Consider the following 26,241-nt stretch of genomic DNA (forward strand, 5'->3'; position numbering starts at 1 on the left):
GATGTATACAGTATAACTTTCTTGTGTTTTTTGAAAATAAGCATTTATCTATCACAAATATCTTTTCATATGTCCATTTTCATGCTGACAAGCGTATGCTATCCTTTTTTGAGTCCTTAGCATACGCTTGCCTTAAGGTAGAGGGCAAAGGCCAAGCTTACTCCCGTCTGAAGGCAGAGAGCAAAGGAGTCCTTTGCCCTCTGCATCTTGGCAAGCGTATGCTAGCCCGTTTTCAGTCCTTTGCCCTCTGCCTTCAGGCGGGTGTATGCTAAGCCCAAAAAGGGCTAGCATACGCCCGTCTGAAGGCAGAGGGAAAAGGAGTGTTTTTTGTGCATCATAAAAAAAACAATTGAACACTTTTTGTACAGAAGAAAGAAATATTTATTATAAAAAAAAAAAAAAAATTAACCAAGCTGGTGATACGTGGGGGTGGAGACTTGATCTCCATGGGCATGTGGGGATTTGGGACGAGATTGGGGCTGGCGCTCATTCCACGATTCATGGTGGTAGCGGGGTGCAGAGTACGGGGAAGGGAAATGGGAGGAGGTGGCTGGGGTGAAATCTTCATAGGGTTGGGACATCATTTGCGAATAAGAAGTTGTAGGTCGGGCGGGAATGGGAGGAATGGGATAATAGGGGGATTGTTGGACTGCTGAGGTGGCAGGGGCCGTTGGTGGAGCATTAAGATTTATTAATTTGAATTTTGGTGTGGGGCCACCACTTAATTTTGCTTCACGGAATTCATTTGCCACCGTGTAAATGAAGCTCATGCAAGTCTTCTCCTGGTCTCCCCCAATGTCGTCCAGGATAGGGTAGAGACTTCTGCAAAATGTGCTGCGTGGATTGCTGGGATCGAGAAAAGCATCCACACTGCGCCTCTCCTCCCGCACTTGCTGCAGCAGAGATAACAACGGGTCATCAGAGCCGCCCCTCGGCTGACGTCTACGACCACGGCCACGGCCACGGAGACCACCCCGACCCCTTGCTTCTGTAGCCACCCGACTGGCAGGTTCTACTTCCGTTGGGAACGATTCCTGAAAAATTAACCAAAAGTAAAATTAACATGTACATGGACAGACAGACAGACAAAGACATAGGTCTAGATTAAGGTAGAATCGCCTCTTTTTGTGCAGAGGTAGCATATGCTGTTTACATTATGCCGCCGCAATTTACAGTGAAGTGCTTTATTCACTGAGCACTTACCTGTAAAGTTGTGGCGATGTACCATCAATGGTCCATCGTAATTCAAATTGGGCGGGTAGGGGGCGTCTATTATTTTAATGAAGCGTGATCACACTCAGAACGTATTGCGCATGCGCCGACGTTGAAAGTTTTCAAGAGCGCATGCTCCAAATCACGTTGCAAATTGTCACTGAAAGCTACGTTCACGTCGCTTTCAGTGACAATTTGCAACGTGATTTGGAGCATGCGCTCTTGAAAACTTTCAACGTCGGCGCATGCGCAATACGTTCTGAGTGTGATCACGCTTCATTAAAATAATAGACATATGCCCATCCCCATTCAAAATCGACTTACGCAAACGACTTCTATCCCGACGTCCATACTTTACATTGACTGTGCATCATATAGCAGGGTTAACTTTAGGCCAGGTGTAAGCCTAACTTAAATGGCGTAAACAGATACGCTGACCGGGCGCACGTTCGGGAATCGACGTATACGCTCATTTGCATATTTTTGACGGGAACACCACCTAGCGTCATATTAAAATAAGATACGACAGCGTAAGAGACTTACGTAAGTCAGATCTAAGAGAAATCTATGCGAAACAGATTCTATAAATCTGTCGCATAGATAGGAGGGCTCAGATGTAGAGATACGACGGCTTACCTGGAGATAAACCGTCGTATCTCTTTCCTGAATCTAACCCATAGACAGGTAGATAGGCAGACATAAGCAGTTACCTCCTCTAGACATTCTGGTGCATCCGCATTTGGTGATTGTGGGTTTTCATCTGTTGGACTGATGGGACTGCTGGGTTGTGTGTTGGAACTTGCTGCAGGCACAGGGGATACATTGGAGGTTGTGCTGCAAACAATACAAAATTTAAGTATTCAATAGACATATAGAATACCGGCCCGAAAAGCAATGTCCAATAGAGCTGCATGATTTTGCTGAATAGGAGAATCACATTTCTTTGGCTTAGAACAGGGGTGTCAAACTGGCGGCCCTCCAGCTGTTGCAAAACTACAAGTCCCATGAGGCATTGCAAGGCATTCTCTCAGTTACAAGCATGACTCTCACAGGCAGAGGCATGATGGGACATGTAGTTTTGGAACAGCTGGAGGGCGGCCAGTTTGACATACCTGGCTTAGAAGATAGATCACGATTCTCATTGCGTAACATCATTTTTGGCTTTTCATTACCAAAATATAAAAAAAATTATGAAAGACTGCTGGGCAAAGACAGTGACCTAAAATATTGTACATAGTCAAGTATATTCCAAAAAATAATTAAACTTACCCCTCCGGTGCTTCGACTGACTTCTACTGACTCACCACTGCGAATTGCGAACCTGTCCCCGTGTGTCGGCACGCAGAAGCGAAAGCATACGCAAGTCCCACCCACATATGAAAATGGTGTTCGGACCACACATGTGAGGTATTGCTGCCAACATTTGTGCAAGATCTAAATAAATGAAGTACAATAACTCCATTTCACAATTTGGATGGGTGACATGATAGCTACGTTTGAGATAAGTTACAGTGACCACCATTGTATTCTATAAGGTCTTGGCTAAAAGAATATATATTTTTGGGGTTTCTATGTAATTCTATCCCAAAAAAATATGCTTTTCAGGTAGGTAACAAAGGTCAGAATTGACAAGGATGGCAACTTGCATCAAAGTAAAAGGAACTTACTGATATCTTTTCTTTCACTGGCATCTCCTTCTGTGTCTTCCCAGCCGGGGTATATTTCTGCACAAATGCCTTCCCACAAAGTGACCTTTCTTACATGATCCCCATGCAGATCATGGGACACATCCCACAATTCCTGATGAGCCTGAACAGCTGTTATCAAGGCAGCCTGTGACACAAGGTTAACTTTGGACATCTTGTCTGCTCTCTCTCTCTCTCACTCTCACAAGCACACGGCTTTGCAAAGCACTCCTGGGTAAAATTGAAATGTCCAGACAGGAATTTCCTGTGTTTACAGAGGCTACAGTGACCAAGGAGATTTTTAATGAAATACCTGCAGCTCAAAAGCGCCGCGGTGCGCGTTTTTGCGCGTTTATGCGCGTTTTTGCGCGTTTTTTAGCGTCGAGCGTTTTTACAGCTGTGTTTTAGGAGCTTCAGGACGCCCTGGTCCCGCGTTTTTTTTACAGCTCAAAAACGTCTATGCCACTTGCAGCTCAAAAACGCCTATGTGGGAATGAAGCCATAGAATAACATGGACAGGCGTTTTTAAGCTGTAAAAAACGCTCAGAAACGTGGCTGTAAAAACGCCAGTGGAAATGAGGCCTTATAAGTCACAAAACTTCTGGCAACACTGAATGCCCATTCAGAAAGCACACTGGATGCAGGGCAGCAAAGCAGCTCAATTGCATACTGTACTTGGCAAGTTCTGGCCAGTGGTCTATTCTCATGACCCAGTAACCCAGTTGATCATCGAATGGAAAGCTCTCCATGTCTGTTTTCACCCCTAGATAATCTTCTAGCATATGATGCAGACGCTGCCGATGGGACTTGAAAGCTGACATCCCTGGGCGCCGAGGACTAATTTTTTTTTTAAATGCATCACTGAGGCGGCCCCCTTTTTTCTCCGCTGCTCCTCCAGAAGCCTCAAAACTAGCTTTTCCATGAGGCTGTAACCTATCAGAGTTTGGAAAGGTGTTACATAAACTCCTCATTAAGGTGTCCTCAGGATATTTCATCCTCTGCTCCCTCTGTGGGGATGGAATGAGTTCCAAGACTTTCCCCTTGTAACGGTAGTCAAGGAGGGTTGCCAAGCAATAATTTTCCTTCTTGATGCAAAAAATTCATGGGTTCTTTCGTAGGCAGCACATGCATCGCAAGTTTGCAGAGGCATTAGATGCATCTGGGTCACTGCCAGAGTCCTCTGGGTCACTGAGGATTATAGTATATAGAATTGCCTCCTCCCAGCCATGTACTACTCCCAAGGGTTCTGGGGACATAAAACTATCTCTAAGGCCCTGTACACATGAGAAGACATGTCCGATGAAATCGGTCCGCGGACCGTTTTCATCGGACATGTCTCCTGGGATATTTTGGTCTGATGTGTGTACACACCATCAGACCAAAATCCCCGCAGACAGAGAACACGGTGACGTGGCGGTGACGGTGACGCGGCGATGTGCGCAAACCAGGAAGTTCAATGCATCCACGCATGCGTTGAATCAATTTCATCGCATGTGTGGGATTTCGGTCTGCTGGTTAGACCAGCGGACATGTCCGACGTACAGGTTTCCAGCGGACAAGTTTCTAAGCATGCTAAGAAACTTTTGTCCGCTGGAAAACGGTCCGCTGGAAAAATGTCCGCTGGAAAACGGTCCGATAGGCCGTACACACAACCGAATATGTCCAATGAAACTGGTCCGTGGACCAGTTTCATCGGACATGTTCAGTCGTGTATACGGGGCCTTAAGGTTTGACATATGTCTTTCTCTGCTTCAATGCCTCCAAAACTGACAGGAATCCTCCTCCTTCATCTCCTCTTGTGTGTTCTGTGGCATCACAAGAATGGTGTCTTCATAAAGTGGGTCTTGAGAGGAAAGAAAGTCCTCCTCTTCCTCCCGCTGCTCTGCCTCGAGTGCCCTGTCCATAATGCCATATAAAGTCTGCCCCCGCAGAAATACAACAGAAATTGTCACGGATGCATGCATTGTCAAGGCTCACCATCCTTGTCACCTCATCAAATGGTGACAGTACAGTGCATGCATGCTTTATCAGTAGCCATTGGCATGACGGGAAAAAAAAATCGGAGCTCCCCTGAGCCTGTCATTGTGCCATACTCGCACAGGTACTCATAGATGGCCCTCTGTTGCATGTGCAGCTGCTGCAGCATTGCCAAAGTCGAGTTCCACCTGGTGGGCATGTCACAAATCAGGCAGTTTATGGGCAGGTGGAATTCCCACTGAATTTCAGCCAACTGAGCACTGGCTGTGTATGACCGCCTGAAATAGCTACAGACTCTTCTGACCTGCTTTAGAAGATCTTGCAATCCAGGGTATCTGTTTAAGAAACGATGCACCACCAAATTGAGGACATGTGCCAGGCATGGCACACGTGTCAGCTTTCCCTGCCGAAGGGCGGAACAGGAGGTTAGTGCCATTATCACACACCACCATGTCCTCTAGACAGACCAGCTGAAGCACTTCATGGCATCTTTTAGCATGACTCTTTGGATAGCCCCTTGAACACTTATTGGATACTGGTGGTTCATAGGATAATTCATCAGAGGAGGGCATGGAGGAGGAAGAGAAGGAGGCAGTGGAACTGACAAATCTTGCATCATCATAACCAGCTGTTTGGAGATGTGGGAGCAAAACAAGCTCCAGCACTGAAACCTGTCCTGCATCCTTCCTTGTTGCAAGCAGAGTTTGCTGGACCACATGTCAACAGTAACGTGGACCTTGCTGCTGACTGCCTTGCCCAACAATGCCACAACATTGCCTTCCATGTGATGATACAGAGCTAGAATGGCCTTAAGTGCACAAAAATAGCGACTGGTAACCTGCCATTGTGGTACAGCACATTCTACAAATTCACAGAAGGGGGCAGAATCCACCAGATGGAATGGCAGGAGTTGTAAATCCAGCAGCTTGGACAAGCTGTAATTTAGACGCTGGGCATATCAGTGGCAGGGACTGTATTTTTGTTTTCCGCTGCAGCAGCTGGGGCAGAGAAATTTGCCTGCTGTACTCTATAGCTGGTGGTATGCTGCTGGCAGACATGCTGCAAGGACCTGTGACACCCTTCGCTGTACCATAATCCATGTCAGTGAAGGTCATGAGATATAGCAGGGGTAGACCTGAAACGTGAGGAGTGAGGAGGAGAAGAATTGCGTCCCTTTTGTGTGGCTTTCAGGTGCTCATGCCAATGGGCTAAGTTGTCTTGTCAAGCATGTGGTACTCAAATGGCTGGTGTTGTCAGGGTTGAGTTCACCTGATGGTGGCACTAGGGTTCACTTCACAGATGGCTGCAGTTCCAGTGTCCACCTGCAGGTGTCTTCCAGAAGCCAGCAGGTTCTGATCAGACACACCTGGCTCCAGCTGCCAGGTGGATATTCAAGGCTTCTCCTACCTTCCCCCAGCGTGTCACTATCCTGTCTGATTACCTTCTTGCTGCCAGATTGTGCCTGATAACCTTCCCTTGTTCTGATCCATCCTGCACCCTTCTGCCTTGTTCCATGCTCTTGTTCCCAGTCATGTTTCCCTTCCTTGCATCCCTGTTGATATTGTATATAAATAGCAGTTAGGTTCATTAGTTATTCTTGCTCTTGTTTGCTGGAGTGATTTATGTTCTCACCGATTGCTGTATATGTTTATTGGTGAGTGTTCACTGTAAATAAATATCACTTTAATGATAAATACCTTGTTTGGTCTCAGTTCCTCTGTGTAGCTACGTGTCTGGTCACCTTAGCCGCTGATCCTGACAGGTGTTTTTGCCACGCTTGATCTGCGTGAGGCAAAGTTTGCAAATTGCAACAGTGCGATGGGCTGTGCATGTGCTAAAAAAAAGCCCAGACAGCTGAGCTGTGGGAAATGGGCCGGAAGATAACAGCTCAACACTCTGATGGAATAGTGTGGCTGATCTCTACTTTTTCATGATGGCTGCCTCTGGAGAACATCCTGCCTTGTTGGGGTGGTTCCTCAGCCTCACTTTCCTCCTCTGCTCTATCTGGCACCCAGGTTGCATCAGTGATCTCATCATCATAATCCCCTCCATCCTCATCATTACTGGAGCCAACTTGGCAATACACTGCAGCTGAGGGAACATGACTGCCAATTTGTTGTTTATAAGTGTTCTCCCCTCTTTGTAGGTTCATGTTCCTACCTTCCTCAACCTCAGAACCAAGATCATAATCAAGTAATGCATTGTCAAGAAGCAAGTGGCTGATACTGTGTTCAAATAACTGAGCTGACTTCTCTATGCATGATGCTGAGGCTATGGCAGGAGTATCTGTGAACAAGGAGGCAGAATAAGCCACTCTGGCAGCTGTGGTGGATACTAGTCTCTGCTTGGGTGATAGAGGATGAGGATGGCTTAGAAAGCCAGCCCACCACCTCCTTTGCAATGGTGCCCTGCCTGAGGACGGACCACTTCCACCTTTGCCTGCTGGTCCCCTTACAGTGGCATGGGAACATCTGCCTCTCCTTGTTGGCCTCCCAGACATGATGGGGGGCTTAATAACGAAATGTAATAGAAATAGGGAAATGTGCAATTGGATACACTTTAATCAGTGGAAAGTGGTGTTTGGTGCACCTTAACTTGAGGACTGCCGCAGTCAGAAAAACTGCGGCTCACAATTTAAAAAAAGGGGCCGGCACAGGACATAAAAACAAAAAAAGGGGGGTATACAGCACTAAATGTTATGTAATGTGGTGTAAAACACTGCCCTACACAGACGCACTCCACTGACACACTACAATTCTGTATACTGCAGTAAAACTGCACTCATGCACTACAATATACAGCAGTAAAACTGTACTGACGCACTTCAATACACTGCACTAAAACTGCACTGACACACTACAATATAGTGCAGTAAAACTGCACCAACACGATTCAATATACTGCAGTAAAACTGCACTGGCACACTTCAATATACTGCAGTAAAACTGCACTGACGCGCTATAATATACTGCAGTAAAACTGCACTGGCGCACTACAATATACTGCAGTAAAATTGCCCTGCAGATCCAGCAGTTATGTTTTTGGACACTTCCTTTAGTTTAAAATGGCCGGCTCTTGGACTGAATTTATTGGACTATACAGTCTGGTAAAAATCTTAAAAATGGTTCGAAATCTGTGCCACTTATTACTTACAGTGGAATGATCAATTTCCAATAATTATTTAGCAAATGAAAAATAGTTTTAGGGAGGTGCACATATAAGAGGTATTATAACTAACAAAGATGACAGCAAGATCGTGTAGTTTCTGCTCTCAGGCAATTGTTTACATATAAAAGCTTAAAATTGGTTTATATTTAACTAGAATGTTAACTACATGCTCTGATTTAAACAAACAATTACAACTAGTAGGTAATCTGTCCTATATTTTAAATATTGCATTTTTATGTACAAACATATAAACATGTAAAAGTCACATAAAATTACTTTAGAATAAATGTTTCAATAACATTTTTAATATGTGCACATTTAAAGTGGTTGTAAAGTCTAAACATGTTTTACCTTAATGCATTCCCTGCATTAAGGTAAAAAATGTTTAGGTGTCAGCATCCCCCACCACCCCCCCATTTACTTACCAGAGCCCTCATTCTATCCTGTGCCATGCACGTCTGCAGCTCTTCTCTCCCCTCACTTCCTGGTCTCACTGGCTTTGTTTTGGCACCGGAAGTCAATCAAAGCCAGTGACGAGGGAGCGGGGCGTGGGGCCGAGTCCTGCTGTCTGTATCAATGGACACAGCAGCGGGACTCAGGAGCAAGCATGCAGAAACGTCTCCATAGGAAGCTTCCCATGGAGGCACTGGACAGAAGGGAGGGAGCAGGAGCACTGACGGGGGCCCCGAAAAGAAGAGGTTCATAGACGGTAAGTATAGACATGTTTTTTTTACCTTTTACAATCACTTTCCTAAACTATAGCTTCTCTTTTATAAACATAAACTGTGTAGATATTTCTTTAAGAGCTCTTTCCGGTTGTTCAATATTGTGAGCATAATTATCTTTAGAAATAATTGCACATAATTGAAGGATTTTTGGTCTCCACTGGGCAGCTTTATGAAATTTCACAAAATGTATCAGTGTTTGTATTTTAATTAATTGTCAACTTGGTAAAATAAAATACCCTACCCTATACAAAATTCTGTCTGTAATTTTATATTTCCAATATCATTCCAGCATGACACAAATACTTTTTTATTTTTTAAATTCAATTTAATTCATATGTTAATTATATATAATAACATATTTAACTATTTCTATATGTTTGGCTCTTAGCCATACTGACAGCTAAATATAGAACATCCAAGGGGTAATTATGTAAATTATAGAACTGGAAATATCTAGAGAAACATTTTCTAGCTCAGAATTATAAAGGGGAACAGGTGCAGAGTGATTTCTGAATTCTAAGGTGTTCATTCTACCATTTTATTATTCATTTTATAGTCTATGCATGGATGTTCATTTAGAAGAAGAAATGCTACATATTTGCTAGTACTACATTGACATATCTGAAATAAGGAGTTGCTTACAAGCAGGTATGATAAAATGTTTATGTATGAAGTACTTTGCTTAGCTAGAATGCTAATACCTGACACATTGCATGGATTATTTAATAAACATATGGGAAATCCATACTAGCATTTTTGTTCCAGAGTGGTTTTCACATTTGGATTAGGAAGTTTTGAAGCAAAGTTAAAAGAAAAACACCACACACCTGCTATATATGAGGATATTATTTCTGTGTTTGGACATGTATTACGACATTAGCTGTTTTTCATGAAGAGGGTTTATTCCATGAGATTTAACATAAAAAAAAAAAAAAACCTTTTGCCAAAGTATTCCCTGCTAGTTGCCAGTAAGTCTAGGTTAACAAGGGTAAAACAATAATTCATTATTGAGTTTGTTAGTTACTGATGGTTCAGAAGTTATGGGTACAGATTGAGTATTTTAAACAGTTTTCTACTTGTCCTCTCTGTGGTACTTTTTTTTAATCCACTTTATTTTTATCTTTTCTAATTTCATATGTGGTACTTTAACCTATGTATTGAACAATATATCATTTCCATATTTTGATGAACGGTGACTAACTTGTAGAAACAACATTTTTAATATGCTGTTGATGATAAAACTTCAGTGTGCTGTATTTTTGCATAGAGGTCTAACAAAAAAAAATATGAATTCTATTCTACACAGATATTTCTTAATTTGTTAGGTAGGAAAGATAAAAACTTTAGAACATAAAGATGGGATCAAAACAGCATTACCACTGCTTCACAATAATGGGAATTATTCTAATGCACAAATTGCTTTGTTTGACATGTGAACATACTTTTTCACATTTTACTGTTGAGCAATTCCTTTATTTTGAGGATTACTTTTATTTACAGTGTCGAGGGTTGGCCATGGGCTCACATGTCATCCTGTCATTCACAGAAGCATTTATGAACAGCTTTAAAACAAGCTTGTGTATTCCAATGTGGCTTTAACCTGCCAGTATCTGGTATTGTGCATTGCATATGTGTAGTATGAGGGTGTTAAAAGCATTGTGACCTAGCAGAGCAGCATTTTTTTGGGGCTATTAAAAATTACTTGAAATTTTACATACCAACAACCTCAATCCAAATGTGTATTACATATAAAACCAAACACCACTAGGTCAGCCTTTCCTGTTCACAAGAAGGGTCAGGAACATTGATATTTACATTAAATCTGAAGATAGAAAAAAGTTAGTATTATTTGGAAGTTTCCATCCTTTCAATACCACATATATTGACCACAGCCAGTTTGTAAAGTTAACAGCAGGCACATTGTCACGTACTTGATAGGAGATTGATATGACAAGGTTTGCCTCTTATATCTCCAGCCCTGCCCCAACTGAGAGTGTAACAGAAGGTATAGAGGGAGAGGAGGAACATGAGTGCCAGCAGGTGTTCATAGAAGAACTTGCAGCTGGAGTAGTAGGTCCTGGGAAGCAGGTGGACCATTAGGACAAGAACAGTAGCTGTGCTCAAGAAACCAGTCACAATTAAAAGGGCACCCCACTTGTGCTGCAGATTCAGGATGCATGGCTTGTGAGAACTCTCAATGAAGTGCAGAGCAGGTGCAGTGGGCAGCCAGAATCCAAGGTAGAAGCATGGTCACAGGAATAGCCAGAGTCATTAACAGGTGGTCAGTAGGGTACCGGATCATAAGCAGTGCCAAAGTCAGGAACAGAGCTTGGGACAGGAATGAAGCAACAAATCATAAGCAGGATCCAAGATCAGATAAGGGGCAAGCTGGGTCAGCAACAAGGGAAACACGCAGGAAGAACACAGGATGCAGGGAACAGCTGAACGGTCAGTCAGCACTTAAGCATGAGCAGAAGCATTCTTAAACAGCCATCTGGCGCAACATGCACTGTGTGCATGCCAGTGTGCATTACTGCGCACATGGATGTGTCTGGTCACTATTCAGCTAATAATTCTGCATGCATACACATGAGGTAATCTTTCACACATATTGCTGGGAGACCAATTCAGGGTAATATTTTTTTTTAATTACATGACTCTGTGTGACACACAAACACAAGTGTTGGCATCTGTTTTCTTACACACATCTCCAGCATGGAAGGACCTTGTATTCGCAAATTTTGTTCTTTGATGAAAGGATCATCATCCTAAAAGTGATAAGAGCTTTCCAATAAAAATATTATTCTTTCCAGTTTTGATTTGTTATCCATGTATTGAAGTGTAATGCGCTATATATTGGAGTACCCACCTAAAAAATACAGGGCCGAATTGCACAGCATAGATATTCCATTAGACAACAAAATGCATTGCCATTGCCAGGACTTTGCAAGGGTGGGGTTACCATAGTCTCCACTTAAGAAAGAGGGAAGTGTGGTGAATCCATAAATTAGCTACCTTTCAAAGCAAGGGATTTTGTCAGATTTGAACAAGAATGATACATAGTTACATATATAGAAACATTCGTTTTTTGACAGATCTGCTTGATAAAAGTGGATTTATTTTTCTGGCATGTTAACTATTACATTCTCAGGATACTGTTATTGTAGCAGTGTTTGTTTAAATGTTCTGATATGGCAAGGAAATTTCCTCATTTCTGATTGCAATTGATGACAGGTTGACTTTTTGACTTGTAAATACACTTGAATGTAGTAAGTGTTCCTAACAATGTTACCAGTTGTTCTGATGAAGGGCAGTACCCTGATCTATTTTCTGTATTGCACAACCTTGTGTACCAAAATACATTAGTAAAGTCTCTGAAAGCAAGGAGTAACAATCACAGTCCATAATCCAACAAAACATATTTAGCCAAGAATATCTAGTAGCAAGACCACAGTGGGTCTGCTCAGACATGCAGACATGTTTCATTGCAGCCCACATTTCCCCAACAACACTGATCATCCTAGGGAAAGGAAAAACTATACCTCATATGGGGGAGCAAGGTGGGGTCAGTGTTTAATTACCTATATACTGTTGCAGACCTTTTACTGAAAAGCCAATATATATATATATATATATATATATATATATATATATATATATATATATATATATATATACACACACACACACACACAATAAAACCTTGGTTTGCAAGCATAATTCGTTCCAGAAACATGCTTGTAATCCAAAGCATGTGTATATCAAGGCATTGTTTTACAGGGTATACTGTAAAAGAGAAGAGAGGCACCTCTAAGTGTAGCAATAAGTTGCTAAATGTTGTACCTTCATTAAATGTAAACATATTGCTACACTTAGAGGCTCCTCTCTTGTTTTTTATACTCAGCTGTGACATGACGCTACTCTTATATCAAGACATTGCTTGTATATCAAGGCAAAATGTATTAAAACAGTTTGCTTGTCTTGCAAAATGCTCTCAAACCAAGGTTTTACTGTGTATATATATTGTGAGGGATTAGCTCGTGGGGATCACCTTTTCTGAAACACAGTCCGCAAGCAGGCACTTTCTTTTAAGTCCGGCGGATGCCAGATTTTATTTGTTAAAAATGGTTTGCAGGTAAAAATAAACAAAACAGTAAATTAAATCCTTTCCGTCCGGCGCTAAACTAAACAAACAGGATCTCCTCTCTATACAGTGCGGGGCTGGTCCCCATCACCCACAAAATAACAATAACCAAACCTTTTCTTGCAGTTATTTTCCATAGAGCCCCTCACGCTCAGGTTCCCTCCTGAGTCTCCAAAAATCCCAGCAAACTGTTGTGCTCTCTTCCTGGTCTTTTAAAGTCCACCTGACTGTGGACTCCAGTGGACCCAAACATCCGGACCGGATTCCTAGCCAGCCCCAGAGGCTGTGAAACCCAGACCGGATTCCGGTTCACGCCCTCATAATGGAACGAAAGCGAGGTGAAATGTACCTATTGTCATGTATCGCACCTCGCATACCGTCACATATCCTCCCCCTCTGCTCAAGCCCCTGCGGCTGAGCACTTGACCCAACCATACAGGGCACACGGGAGAGGGCATCTGCATTATTTTAGAGCTTTCCCGGCCTGTGCTCCACCGTAAACTTAAAGGGCTGTAAAGCCAGGAACCACCTTGTCACACAAGCATGTTCTCCCTATTATCACACATCCACTTCAGGGGAGCATGGTCTGTGATCAGCTTAAATGACCTCCCCAGTAGGTAATACCTCAGGGAGTCTAAGGCCCACTTTTCGTGTTTGTTCAGCTTCCGGCTCAGATATACCACTGGGTGCTCCTCCCCGTCCCTCTTCTGTGACAGTACGGCCCCTAGGCCCACCTCAGAGGCGTCCGTCTGTACAACAAACTCCTGGCTAAAGTCCGGGGTTACTAGTACGGGTAACATACAAAGAGCCTGTTTTAAACTCTGAAATGCCTCCTCAGCTTCGGGATTCCACTTGACCATGACCGACCCCCTACCCTTCGTCAGGTCGGTCAAGGGGACGGCAATGGTGGCAAAATTGGGTATAAACCGCCTGTAATACCCCGTAAGGCCCAGGAAGGCCCTCACTTGTTTTTTATTGACTGGTTGGGGCCATTTTTGAATTGCCTCAACCTTATTGGTCTGCGGCTTGACCACTCCCTGGCCAATAATGTACCCAAGGTATTTCGCCTCCTCCAGGCCTATGGCACATTTTTTGGGGTTGGCTGTGAGACCTGTTTCCCTAAGGGAATCTACCACCGCTTGTACATGGAGCAAGTGCGTTTCCCAGTCTGGGCTATGGATGACCACATCGTTTAAGTACGCCGCTGCATACGAGCGATGTGGTCTCAAAATTTGATCCATCATTCTCTGGAATGATGCAGGGGCTCCGTGCAGACCAAACGGCATCCGCTTATACTGAAACAAACCCTCAGGGGTGGAAAAGACAGTCTTCTCCTTGGCCGATTCAGTAAGCGGTATCTGCCAATAACCTTTTGTTAGGTCTAGGGTCGCTTATTTCCTCCGCAACCGCCTCTCGCTGGGCCTCTGGAATTCTATACGGTTTTACATTTACCCGAACCCCTGGTTTCGTCACTATGTCATGTTGGAACTTGTTGGTCAGTCTGGGAAAGGGGGATAAAAAGTCTCTATTTTTCTGCAGGAATGCCCTAACGTCAGTTTGTTGTGCTACGGACAGGGAATCTGTGAGGGGGACGTCAGGTGTCACGGGTATCCGGTCTGTTGGAGGCGGGGACGTGGCCAGTAAAATGTTTTGGTCCTTCCAGGGCTTTAAGAGATTCACATGGTAAATTTGGTGTGGTTTCCTTTCCCCTGGCTGGTAGACTTTGTAGTTTACCTCCCCCACCCTTTCGACAACCTCGAAGGGACCCTGCCACTTTGCTAGAAACTTACTTTCTACCGTGGGAACCAGTAGCAACACTCTGTCCCCCGGGCTGAAAGAACGGACCTTGGCACCCTGGTTATAGACCCTCCTCTGGGCCTCCTGGGCTCGCTCCATATGTTCCCGTACCAGGGGCAGGACAGCTGTGATTCGATCCTGCATCAAAGAGACGTGCTCTATGACGCTCCTATATGGGCTGACCTCCCCTTCCCACGTTTCTTTGGCCACATCTAGCAGGCCCCTGGGATGCCTACCATACAAGAGCTCAAAGGGGGAATAGCCTGTGGATGCCTGCGGGACCTCTCGTATGGCCAACATGAGATATGGTAGCAAAAAATCCCAGTTTCTCCCATCTTTGTCGGCCACCTTTTTCAGCATACTCTTCAATGTTTTATTAAATCTTTCAACCAGACCATCTGTTTGGGGGTGGTAGACAGAAGTGCAGAGATGGGAGATTTTGTACAATCTACACAACTCATTGGTAACCCTCGACATAAAAGGTGTGCCCTGATCGGTCAAGATCTCCTTTGGGATCCCCACTCGACTAAATACCTGGACCAATTCCTTGGCAATAGCCTTAGCGGAGGTGTTACGCAAGGGTATGGCCTCAGGATAGCGAGACGCATAGTCCAGGATCCCCAGAATATGCTGGTGACCTCGGGCCAATTTCACGACCAGCCCCACCAGGTCGATGCCAATCCTCTCAAAGGGGACCTCGATTATTGGTAGAGGAACAAGGGGGCTGCGAAAATGGGATGACGGTGCTGACAGTTGGCACTCGGGGCATGATTCGCAGTACTCCTTGACCTCTGCATGCAAACCGGGCCAGAAAAATCTTTGAGCGATTCTCTCCCTGTTTTTTTCGACCCCGAGATGTCCCCCCATTACATGACTAAGAGCCAGGTCTAGCACTACCCTGCGAAAGGGTTTGGGAACCAGTAGCTGTTCTACCTCTTCCTCTCCATGTTATATCACTCGATATAACAAATTGTTTTTAATTGCCATGTAGGGGAAGGACACCACCCAATTTGGATCCACCGGTTCCCCATCCAACATCTTAACATTTTCCCTGGCTCTCATGAGTTTGGGCTCTCGCAGCTGCTCGGTACAGAAATCCTCTCTCCTGACTTCCAGGTCTGGTACCACATTTTGGCTACTCTCCATGTCAGGGTCAGATGGGACATCCTGTTCATTACCGGCCATGGCAGGGAAAGGAAGAGGATCTCCGGCTTCCTCGATCCCACCAACAGCATACCTTTCCCTTTGGCAAAACGGGTCTGGTGAGAGTTCCTGTGTTTCCCCAGCAGGGGGAGCTCTATCTACGAGCCTCCCTTGGCTCTCCCATAACTTCCAAAAATGGGGAAAATCTCTCCCCACTAAAGCTTCATGGAGCAGTGAGGGTACCACCCCCACTGAATGTGTTACACTGCCCCAGGGGGTATCAACCTCAACCACTGCTGTCTGGTAGTCCGAGTGTCCCCATGGATGCAAATTACCCCAATACTACTGGGGTGTAGTTTTGCGGGGTCTACACAAGCACTCCTGACTAGGGTCACCACACTACCAGAGTCTAGTAGGGCTGTGAGTGGCTTGCCATCCACTAAAATAACGCACGTCTGTTTTTCAAGGCGACTCTGACCTACCGCAACACATGCGACCTGTGCAAACAGAGAGATGCATCTTTTTCTATCAGCATAATCACATTGCATAGGTTCATCATTTAGAGGGCAGTCTGCAGCAATATGGCCTAATGCATGGCAATGAAAACACAGTATTTGCCCTACCCCCAGTCCTCTTAACGGTCCCCAAAACCTTCCTGGCTTCTTTGGCCAGTCTCCAGGTCTAGGACCTACAGTCTCATCTGCTGTAACAACAGTTTTATCCACTTTCCCCAAGCTCTTGAACCCCGGAACAGTCTTACCCGAACCGTTGGGAGATCTTACGCCCCTAGACACAGCGAAGTGGGGCGTAGGTGGATTTACCAAGTCCTCGGTAGCACTGTGCCTCTCCACTAGGTCCACCATTTGGGCTGCAGTGCTGGTGTCCCCCTGTCCGACCCACTTCCTCAGGGCAGCAGTAAGTGCACGCAGGTACCGGTCCATTACCACACGCTCCACAATCTGAGGGCTGGTCAGAGTCTCTGGCTGCAACCACTTCCTGGTGAGGTGGACCAGGTCAAACATTTGTGACCGCGGTGGCTTGTTGCTGGAGTAGGACCACTAATGCACGCGCTGGGCCCGGACGGCCATGGTGACACCCAAGCATGCGAGTATCTCTGTCTTTAGGATCTCATAGTCCTGGGCCTTATCTGGTTCTAGGTCAAAATAGGCCTTTTGGGGTTCTCCTATTAGGAATGGGGCCAAAATTTCTCGCCCACTGCTCTTTTGGCCATCCTTCGCGGACAGCAAATCTCTCGAAAGTTGCCATGTCCGCCTCAACATTATCTGCCGGTGTCATCTTTTGCAGGTAGTAGGAGGCATGTACTATCTTTGGTTCCGTTGACACCGGAGGTGCGGACCCCTTTTTCAATTCCACCAGAGCTTCGGCGAACTGTCGGTTCATCTCCTGCTGGGCAACCTGTTGTGCTGCAGCAGCCTCTGCGACCTGTCAGTTCATCTCCTGCTGGGCAACCTGTTGTGCTGCAGCAGCCTCTGCGACTTGGTGGTTGGTTTCTCACTGAGCCGCATTGGCCTGTAGCAGGGCCCTTAAAATTTCCTCCATTTTCAGAAAAGTGCCCGCTGAATCCACCACATGTGAGGAATTAGCTCGTGGGGATCACCTTTTCTGAAACACAGTCCGCAAGCAGCAGGGGCGTACCTAGAACATTTGGCACCCGGGGCGGATCCAATATCTGGCACCCCCCCGGTAAAATGTAAAAACACCCCACTGTGCCCCCTGCATCCTTCAATATCTCTTTGTCACTACTGTGTACCCCCTCTCCACAACTGCACCACGGGACCCCTTTACATTTCACAGCACTCTGGACCCCTTTACATTACACTGCACTTCTGGACCCCTTTACATTACACAGAACCCTGCATCTCTGGACCCCTTACATTACACAGCACCCTGCACCTCTTTACATTAAACAGCACCCTGCACCTCTGGACCCCTTTACATTACACACCACCCTGCACCTCTGGATCCCTTTACATTACACAGCACCCTGCATCTCTGGACCCCTTTACATTACACAGCACCCTGCATCTCTGGACCCCTTACATTACACAGCACCTCTGGACCCATTTACATTACACAGCACTTCTGGACCCCTTTACATTACACAGCACCCTGCACCTCTGGACCCCTTTACATTACACAGCACCCTGCACCTCTGGACCCCTTTACATTACACAGCACCCTGCACCTCTGGACCCCTTTACATTACACAGCACCCTGTATCTCTGGACCCCTTTACATTACACAGCACCCTGCATCTCTGGACCCCTTACATTACACAGCACCTCTGGACCCATTTACATTACACAGCACTTCTGGACCCCTTTACATTACACAGCACCCTGCACCTCTGGACCCCTTTACATTACACAGCACCCTGCACCTCTGGACCCCTTTACATTACACAGCACCCTGCATCTCTGGACCCCTTTAAATTACACAGCACCCTGCATCTCTGAACCCCTTACATTACACAGCACCCTGCACCTCTGGGCCCCTTTACATTACACAGCACCCTGAATCTCTGGACCCCTTACATTACACAGCACCCTGCACCTCTGGACCCCTTTACATTACACTGCACTTCTGGACCCCTTTAAATTACACAGCACCCTGCATCTCTGAACCCCTTTACATTACACTGCACCTCTTGACCTCTTTACATTACACAGCACCCTGCACCTCTGGACCCCTTTACATTGCACATATCCTGCACCTCTGGACCCCTTACAGAATACAGAACCCCCTCAGAATACAGAATCCCCCCTCATATACAGAACCACCCCCTACAATACAGAACCCCCCTATGCAGATACCACCCGCCTACAATACAGAACACCCCCCCCCAGAATACAGAACCCCCCCCCAGAATACAGAACCCCCCCTATACAGATACCACCCCCCTACAATACAGAACTCCCCCCACACAATACAGAACCCCCCAGAATACAGAACCCCCCTCATATACAGAACCCCCCCCCATACAGATACCACCCCCTACAATACAGAACACCCCCCCCCACAATACAGAACCCCCCAGAATACAGAACCCCTCTCATATACAGAACCACCCCCTACAATACAGAACACCCCCCCCCCCAGAATACAGAACCCCCCTATACAGATACCACCCCCTACAATACAGAACACCCCCCCCCCACAATACAGAACCCCCCAGAATACAGAACCCTCTCATATACAGAACCACCCCCTACAATACAGAACACCCCCCCCCCCAGAATACAGAACCCCCCTATACAGATACCACCCCCTACAATACAGAACACCCCCCCCCAATACAGAACCCCCCCAGAATACAGAACCCCCCCTCATGTACAGCACACCCCCCCTCATATACAGAACACACCCCCCCTTACAATAGCATAGTTGCCAACATTTAAAAAAAAATTCCAGGGACACTTTGCAGCACAGCTGTTAATTAATTACCACACTGACTTCTCCGAAGCTCCACCCACTCCGCATAATCTTCGCCTGGCGAAGATTATGCGTAGTGGGTGGAGCTTCGGGGAAGTGAGTGTGGTAATTAATTAATAGCTGTGCTGCAAAGTGTCCCTGGACAAATGTTGGCAACTATGCAATAGTGCACACCCCCCCCCTTGCCTTCAGACCCATAATGCCGTCAGACAGATGATCATCAGCGCGCCGCGTGTTACACTGTCTACACACACAGGCAGCACAGCACAGGGGGAGGCGGCTGCAGCTTCACGCTCCTCGGCGGTGTGACTGTCAGTGTCAGACAGTCACAGCCGTATCTATCAGAGCCGCGGGCGCTGCGCTGCCACAGAGAAGGGGATAATTGCGGTCCCGGGTATGGGTTCGGCTCGCACGAGTCACACCCCCCCCTGAAAAGCCACGCTTCAGCTGTGTCTTACCATAGACTGCCGCTAGCGCTGCCTCCCTGTTCCCATGCGACGCGCCATCATCATGCCGCACGCTAAGTAGTCCTCTTCATTCGCGGAGGGGGTTGCGTTGGCCTGACACCCCCCCCAGTGTGTGGCACCCGGTGCGGCCCGCCCCCTCCGCCCCATGCTTAGTACGCCTCTGGCAAGCAGGCACTTTCTTTTAAGTCTGGCGGATGCCAGATTTTATTTGTAAAAATGGTTTGCAGGTAAAAATAAACAAAACAGTAAATTAAATCCTTGCCGTCCGGCGCTAAACTAAACAAACAGGATCTCCTCTCTATACAGTGCGGGGCTGGTCCCCATCACCCACAAAATAACAATAAAGCAAACCTTTTCTTGCAGTTACTTTCCATAGAGCCCCTCACACTCAGGTTCCCTCCTGAGTCTCCAAAAATCCCAGCATACTGTTGTGCTCTCTTCCTGGTCTTTTAAAGTCCACCTGACTGTGGACTCCAGTGGACCCAAACATCCGGACCAGATTCCTAGCCAGCCCCAGAGGCTGTGAAACCCGGACCGGATTCCGGTTTACTCCCTCATAATGGAACGAATGCGAGGTGAAATGTACCTATTGTCATGTATCGCACCTCGCATACCGTCACAATATATATATATATATATATATATATATATATATATATATATATATATTAAGATATATATATATATATATATATATATATATCTATATATATATATATATATATATATATATATATACAAACACACACACTGTATATACACAGAATATCATCAAAAAGTTACCTTAGTTCAGTAATTCGATTCAAGAAGTGAAACTGATATATTTTATTTTTGATGATATAGATGCATTACACACAGAGTCATATATTGCAAGTATTTCTTTCTTTTAATTTTGATGATTACGGCTTACAGCTAGTGAAAACCTAAAATTTTGTATCTCAGAAAATTTGAATATTACAAAAGTATGTCCATTTACAGTATAGTATAGTATGCCCTCAATACTTGCACTGCTAAAGTGTATGGAAGCCCAGGTTGCTTTGATAGTGGCCTTACGTTAGTCTGCATTGTTGGTCTTGGTGTCTCTCATCTTCCTCTTGACCATACCCAACAGATTTTCTATGGGGTTTAGGTCAGACGAGTTTGCTGACCAATCAAGCACAGTGATACCATGATCATTAAACCAGGTATTGGTACTTTTGGCAGTGTGGGCAGTTCCAAGTCCTGCTGGAAAATTAAATCAGCATCTCCATAAAGCTAGTCAGCAGAGGGAAGCATGAAGTGCTCTAGAATTTTCTGGTAGAGGGCTACGCTGACCTTGGACAAAACACAATGGACCATAATCAGCAGATGGCATGGCTCCCCAAATCATCACTGACTGTAAAAATTGCACACTGGACCTCATGCAGCCATGTTATCTGCTGGTGTTGGTCCACTGTGTTTTATTATTCAGCTGAATTATTTGAACATAGTATCAGCCACTTGCTTCCTGACAATGAACAGGTATTACTTGATTCTGATGTTGGTTCTGAGGTTGAGGAAGGGAGTAACATGAGCCTACAGAGAGGAAAGATCACTAGTAAACAACAAATTGGCAGTCATGTTCCCCCAGCCACATCGTATTGTCAAGTTGGGTCCAGTGATGATGAGAATGAATGGTAAGATGATGATGAGGTCACTGACGCAACTTGGGTGCCAGATAGAGCAGAGGAGGAAAGTGAGGGGGAGGCACAACCTCAATGAGGCAGGATGTCCCTCAGAAGCAGCCACCATGGAACAGTAAAGAGCAGCCACCCTATTCCATCAAATTGTGGAGCTGTTATCTCCCGGCCCACTTCCCACAACTCAGCTGTCTGGGCCTTTTTTAACACATGTGCAGCCGGTTTCTCTTGCAATTGGCAATCTCTGCCACAAGCAGATCAAGCGTGGCAAAAACACTGGCCATTTGGGTACCACTCAGCCCACTGGTAAGAGCACATGAAAGATGCACAAAAGGGACACAATTCTTCTCCTCCTCAGTTATCATCTTTTATGTCTACCCCCATTATATCTCATGACCTCTCAACAGCCTCAACTAACAGGGGTGATGGGCTAGCAAAGGGTTGCAAAGTCTTTGCAACACATCTGCTGGAAGCACACCACCAGCTGAGACACCAGAATGTATCCAAACAATCTAGAATCTTGTTCTGAGTGCGCTAAATTGTGGCCTCATCATACAGACTGGCTCCCCAAGCCGTTGTTTACAAAATAAAGCAAGCTTCCAGGGAAAATCAATTGAAATTATTTTTTCTTTTCTTTATATATGTCAGTTTTGCTGCAGCAGATTATATACACGGTACAGATGCGCCACTTTACAGGCAGACTAAGGGGACCCCTCAGCCACTAAATTTAAGAAAATTTGCAATTTTATTGTTTGACTTAGAGCATCATTAAAATCACTGCTCCTGTAAAGACAATCTTTATTTTTTTTCTTTTGCATTAGTATGAAACCTTTCTTGTGTTTTTTTAAGGTGGCCATACACCAGTAGAACGTCTTTTGAAATGTTTTAATTTTTCAGAATGTTTGTTTGATCTTATATTTGTACGTGGGGTCAAATCAACATTATTTTCAAGAGTAGTGATGAGAAAAATTTGAAGGAGCAGACTGAACAATTCTAACTGTATATGTGTTTTTTATTCTGGAAAAATTGTACATATTGTAATGGGAAATGCACATAGCGTGTTAACATTCAAATACCAGGTCTAGATGAAATTTTAAGGGCTTTTGAACAAAATGAATTAGAATATTCTACCAAATGATTTTTCTATGAAAAATCTAATGAAATCTAACTTGTTTTGCCTGCTTTACTTTTGGTTTAAAACGTACACACATATAATCCAATAGTGAATAATATCGAATAAAAACACAATCATATGTAATAATAATCCCAATGCAGTAAAAACAATATATAAAAATAATGCACGTATCTAACATAAAAAAAGTGAAATTAAAAATGATAATATTCCTCTATTATCACCAGTAGGATAAGCAGGTAAAGTCAGATAGAATATCATAAAAAGTCAGTAAAATAATATTAAACCCTAACTTATTACTGAGACCCAGATCTTGGGGGGGGTGGGGGTTATAGAAAACAGGATTTTCAGAGATACCCCCTGTGAGATCCCTAGAATATACATTCACAGAGGGGAGATTGAATATGAATGTGGAGACCAGGAAATTGGGTAAATGATGCACTTCTTCCCAGAAGGACCTGGGATTACAATAGGCATCATACACACAAATGGCAGAGAAGAAGTAGGAAGAGAGGATGCTGGGGAGGTAGAAAGATTAAAAAAAAAATATTTTAAGGAGAAGGGATTTTTAACCTCAATAATTCTGTTTAACCAATGATAAAACTGGGATTTTAGATTTAGAATTAAAATTTGCACCCATGAGTAAAGTTGATACCTACAGTACATAGGCTTGCAGACATATGTTAGGAAATAAATCTGAAAAATACCTTGGGCTAGATTCAGGTAGGGGCGCGCATTTTAACGGCGGCGCAACGTATCATATTTACGCTATGCCGCCGCAACTTACAGGAGCAAGTGCAGTATTCACAAAGCACTTGCTCCGTAAGTTGTGGCGGCGTATCGTAAATGGGGCCGGCGTAAGCGCGCGTAAATCAAATGTGGAAGGGAGGGCGTGTTTTATGTTAATGTGTGATGACCTGACGTGATTGACGTTTTTTTACGAACGGTCCGTGTACATATCCCAGTGTGCATTGCTCCCAAGTACGCCGCAATGACGTATTGGTTTCGACGTGAACGTAAATTACGTCCAGCCCTATTCGCGAACGACTTACGCAAACGACGTAAAAAATAAAGAAATCGAAGCGGGAACGACGTCCATACTTAACATTGCGTGCGGAAAAAGAAAAAATCTCTCTTGGACCGTTGCGGGAAACCAGTGGCATGTCCTCCTCTGCTCTGCTGCCGATTCCAAAGATGTCTCCTCACTACTTCCTCCCGACTCACCTCTCACACGGAACTTCCTTTGGAATCGGCAGCAGAGCAGAGGAGGACATGCCACTGGTTTCCCGCAACGGTCCAAGAGTTTCTGTCTGTATCGAGTTTACCATATCCCTCCGTGGATTTACTATTGAAGGATACACGCTGTACATCCGATTGATCCTGTGTTGTGACCATATTCCCTGGATATCCTGCTGCAACTATTAAATAACGCTGTTATTTATATGTGTTCTGGTAAGCCCCAGTCCATGTGGTGGCGGCTCACTTAACCATTTGTGCACCGGGTGTTGTTTGTCCCAAGAAACTTCAGAGTTGTTTGGACTTTATCATCACACTATTATGTATATTTCACCAAGGATTTGAATGTCTCCTATATAGGCTGGTGTGCTATTTCTCGTCTGTTCCAGGGACATTATTTTTCTTTTGGACTTTTTTATATTTATTCACTACATTATTTGTGTTCACACAAAGTTTTGAGTGTCAATTAATAGACTGGCGCGATTTTTTCTTTTTCTATACTGTTTGTGCTATGACACGTTATTGCGGCCTTTCCCTATATTCACTTATTTAATCACATTGTTTTGGTTAGCGCAATTTTCTTTTTTCTAAATTAACATTGCGTGCGCCTCATAGAAGCAGGAGCAATGTTACGCCGAAAAAGCTTTTACGCAAACGACGTAAAAAACTACCGCCGGGCGCACGTACATTTGTGAATCGGCGTAACTAGGTAATTTGCATACTCTACGCCGAAAACAACGGAAGCACCCCTAGCGGCCAGCATAAAAATGCACACAATTATACGGCGCAGCATTCAAGTTACATCGGCGGAGGAAGCCTATTTTTTCAACGTATCTGCCTTGGCGCACATTTGAATTTATGGCGCCGTATCTTCTTGCTGAATCTAGCCCCTTGTTTCCAATCAAGGCCACACATACTAGAGACAATAACATATCTGGGGGACCTCATGATGCCCATAGTGGATTGGGTATTACAGTAGGTCTGTGAGTAATAATATAAGGTAGTTGAGTACAAAAATAGGCATGTATTGCATTAAGGGTGGATGCAAGAACTAGATATGAAGAAGAATATTGTTATCAGACCAGCAGATAAGGGAGTCTTACTTGATAATGTTGATTCTGAAAAAAGAGATCAATATAATTATAATAACTTATAAAAGCAGATAAAAAAAAGTCCAAAAGGTTTTATGAAAAAATGGTAAAAGAAGAGAAAAAGAAAATAGCATTGGGTAAAAAGAAAGTAATTATTTTATACCTTTAGCCTCTAGGTATTGGACAAAATATTTCCTTCTAAAAATATATAAATGTGGAGAGAAACCCCTGTGACGGCCTTTGGAATTGGCTTCCTCACTGCCCAGTTAAGGGAAAATATAGATATTTACCTCCAACAGTGGTTACTATGGTATCATACTGCTTGCAGACCCAGAAAAAACATATTTTTTTTGTCAAAAACTGAAAACTGTGTTTGCATAAGCTGTGTGGTATTTTTCAGTCTCACACATTGGCAGTTAAAATAAAATCAATGGGAAAGGGAGAAAGCTGTTGCCTCTGTGCATAAATAGTAGTGTTCTTTTTAATATGAGTAAACTGGTTTAAAATTATTTTTTTCTAGTATATTATTACATAGTGCATACTAGGAGGTAACATTAGAAAAATACATATGTCCATCTAGCCCAACCTATGTATATGTGTGTATGTGAGAGTTCAGATTTTCAACTCTAGCAATATACATATCCCTGTACAGTGTACTCATCAAGGAGGACATCAATATGCTTTTTGAACTTGGCAATAATCCGAGCTATAGATATTGCTACCAGGGAAAGTTCCACATTTTTGCTGCTTTGATTGTAAAGACACCCCCCCCCCCACACACAATTTCAAATTATACCTCCTTTCCCCCAATATTTTGATTGTGTATGTGTGTCTGTATCTATTCCTTAAAGTAATAGTAAATAATTATGCTTTTTTTCTAAAACAACAAACATGTTATACTTACAGTACCTGCTCTGCACAATAGATTTGCACACAGCAGCCCTGATCTGCCTCTTTTCGGGTTCCCCTGCCAATGCTCCTGGCTCCTCCCTCTTGCAATGGGGGCACTCATACATGCTCGTTCCCGAGCTACCTTTGTGTGTCCAAAAGACACACAGAGCCGTGCTCAGCCCAGCCTCTGTTCCTTCCTCACTGGCTGTGATTGACAGCAGCGAGAGCCAATGGCTCCCACTGCTGTGTCTCAACCAATGAGGATGCAGAGACCCAGGAAAGCTCCTGCTCTCATTCACATTGATGGATCGAGATGGGGCTCGGGCAAGTATTGGAGGGGCTGGGGGAAAGCTGCACACTGTTTTTTATTTACGTCAGCCTGTACAACCACTTTAAATAAATACCTTTTTTAAATGCATGTGAGTATTCTGCTAGATCTTAGTGGTGGCCTGGAAATGC

The 26,241-nt window shown here is 44.4% G+C and overlaps 1 protein-coding gene across 1 annotated transcript; it reads right to left on the bottom strand.

Moving 5' to 3' along the window:
* Positions 1-373: 373 nt before the first annotated feature.
* LOC120935708 lies at positions 374-6,407 on the bottom strand. The gene is made up of 3 exons (XM_040347765.1): positions 6,316-6,407; positions 1,923-2,046; positions 374-1,034 (listed from the first exon to the last, which is right to left on the bottom strand). Exons 1-3 carry the CDS (start codon positions 6,405-6,407, stop codon positions 405-407), a joined length of 846 nt encoding a protein of 281 aa, XP_040203699.1. The 3' UTR covers positions 374-404.
* Between the last annotated feature and the right edge of the window lie 19,834 nt (positions 6,408-26,241).

This window comes from Rana temporaria, chromosome 4 (genome assembly GCF_905171775.1).
Source record: "Rana temporaria chromosome 4, aRanTem1.1, whole genome shotgun sequence".
Classification (NCBI taxonomy): domain Eukaryota; kingdom Metazoa; phylum Chordata; class Amphibia; order Anura; family Ranidae; genus Rana; species Rana temporaria.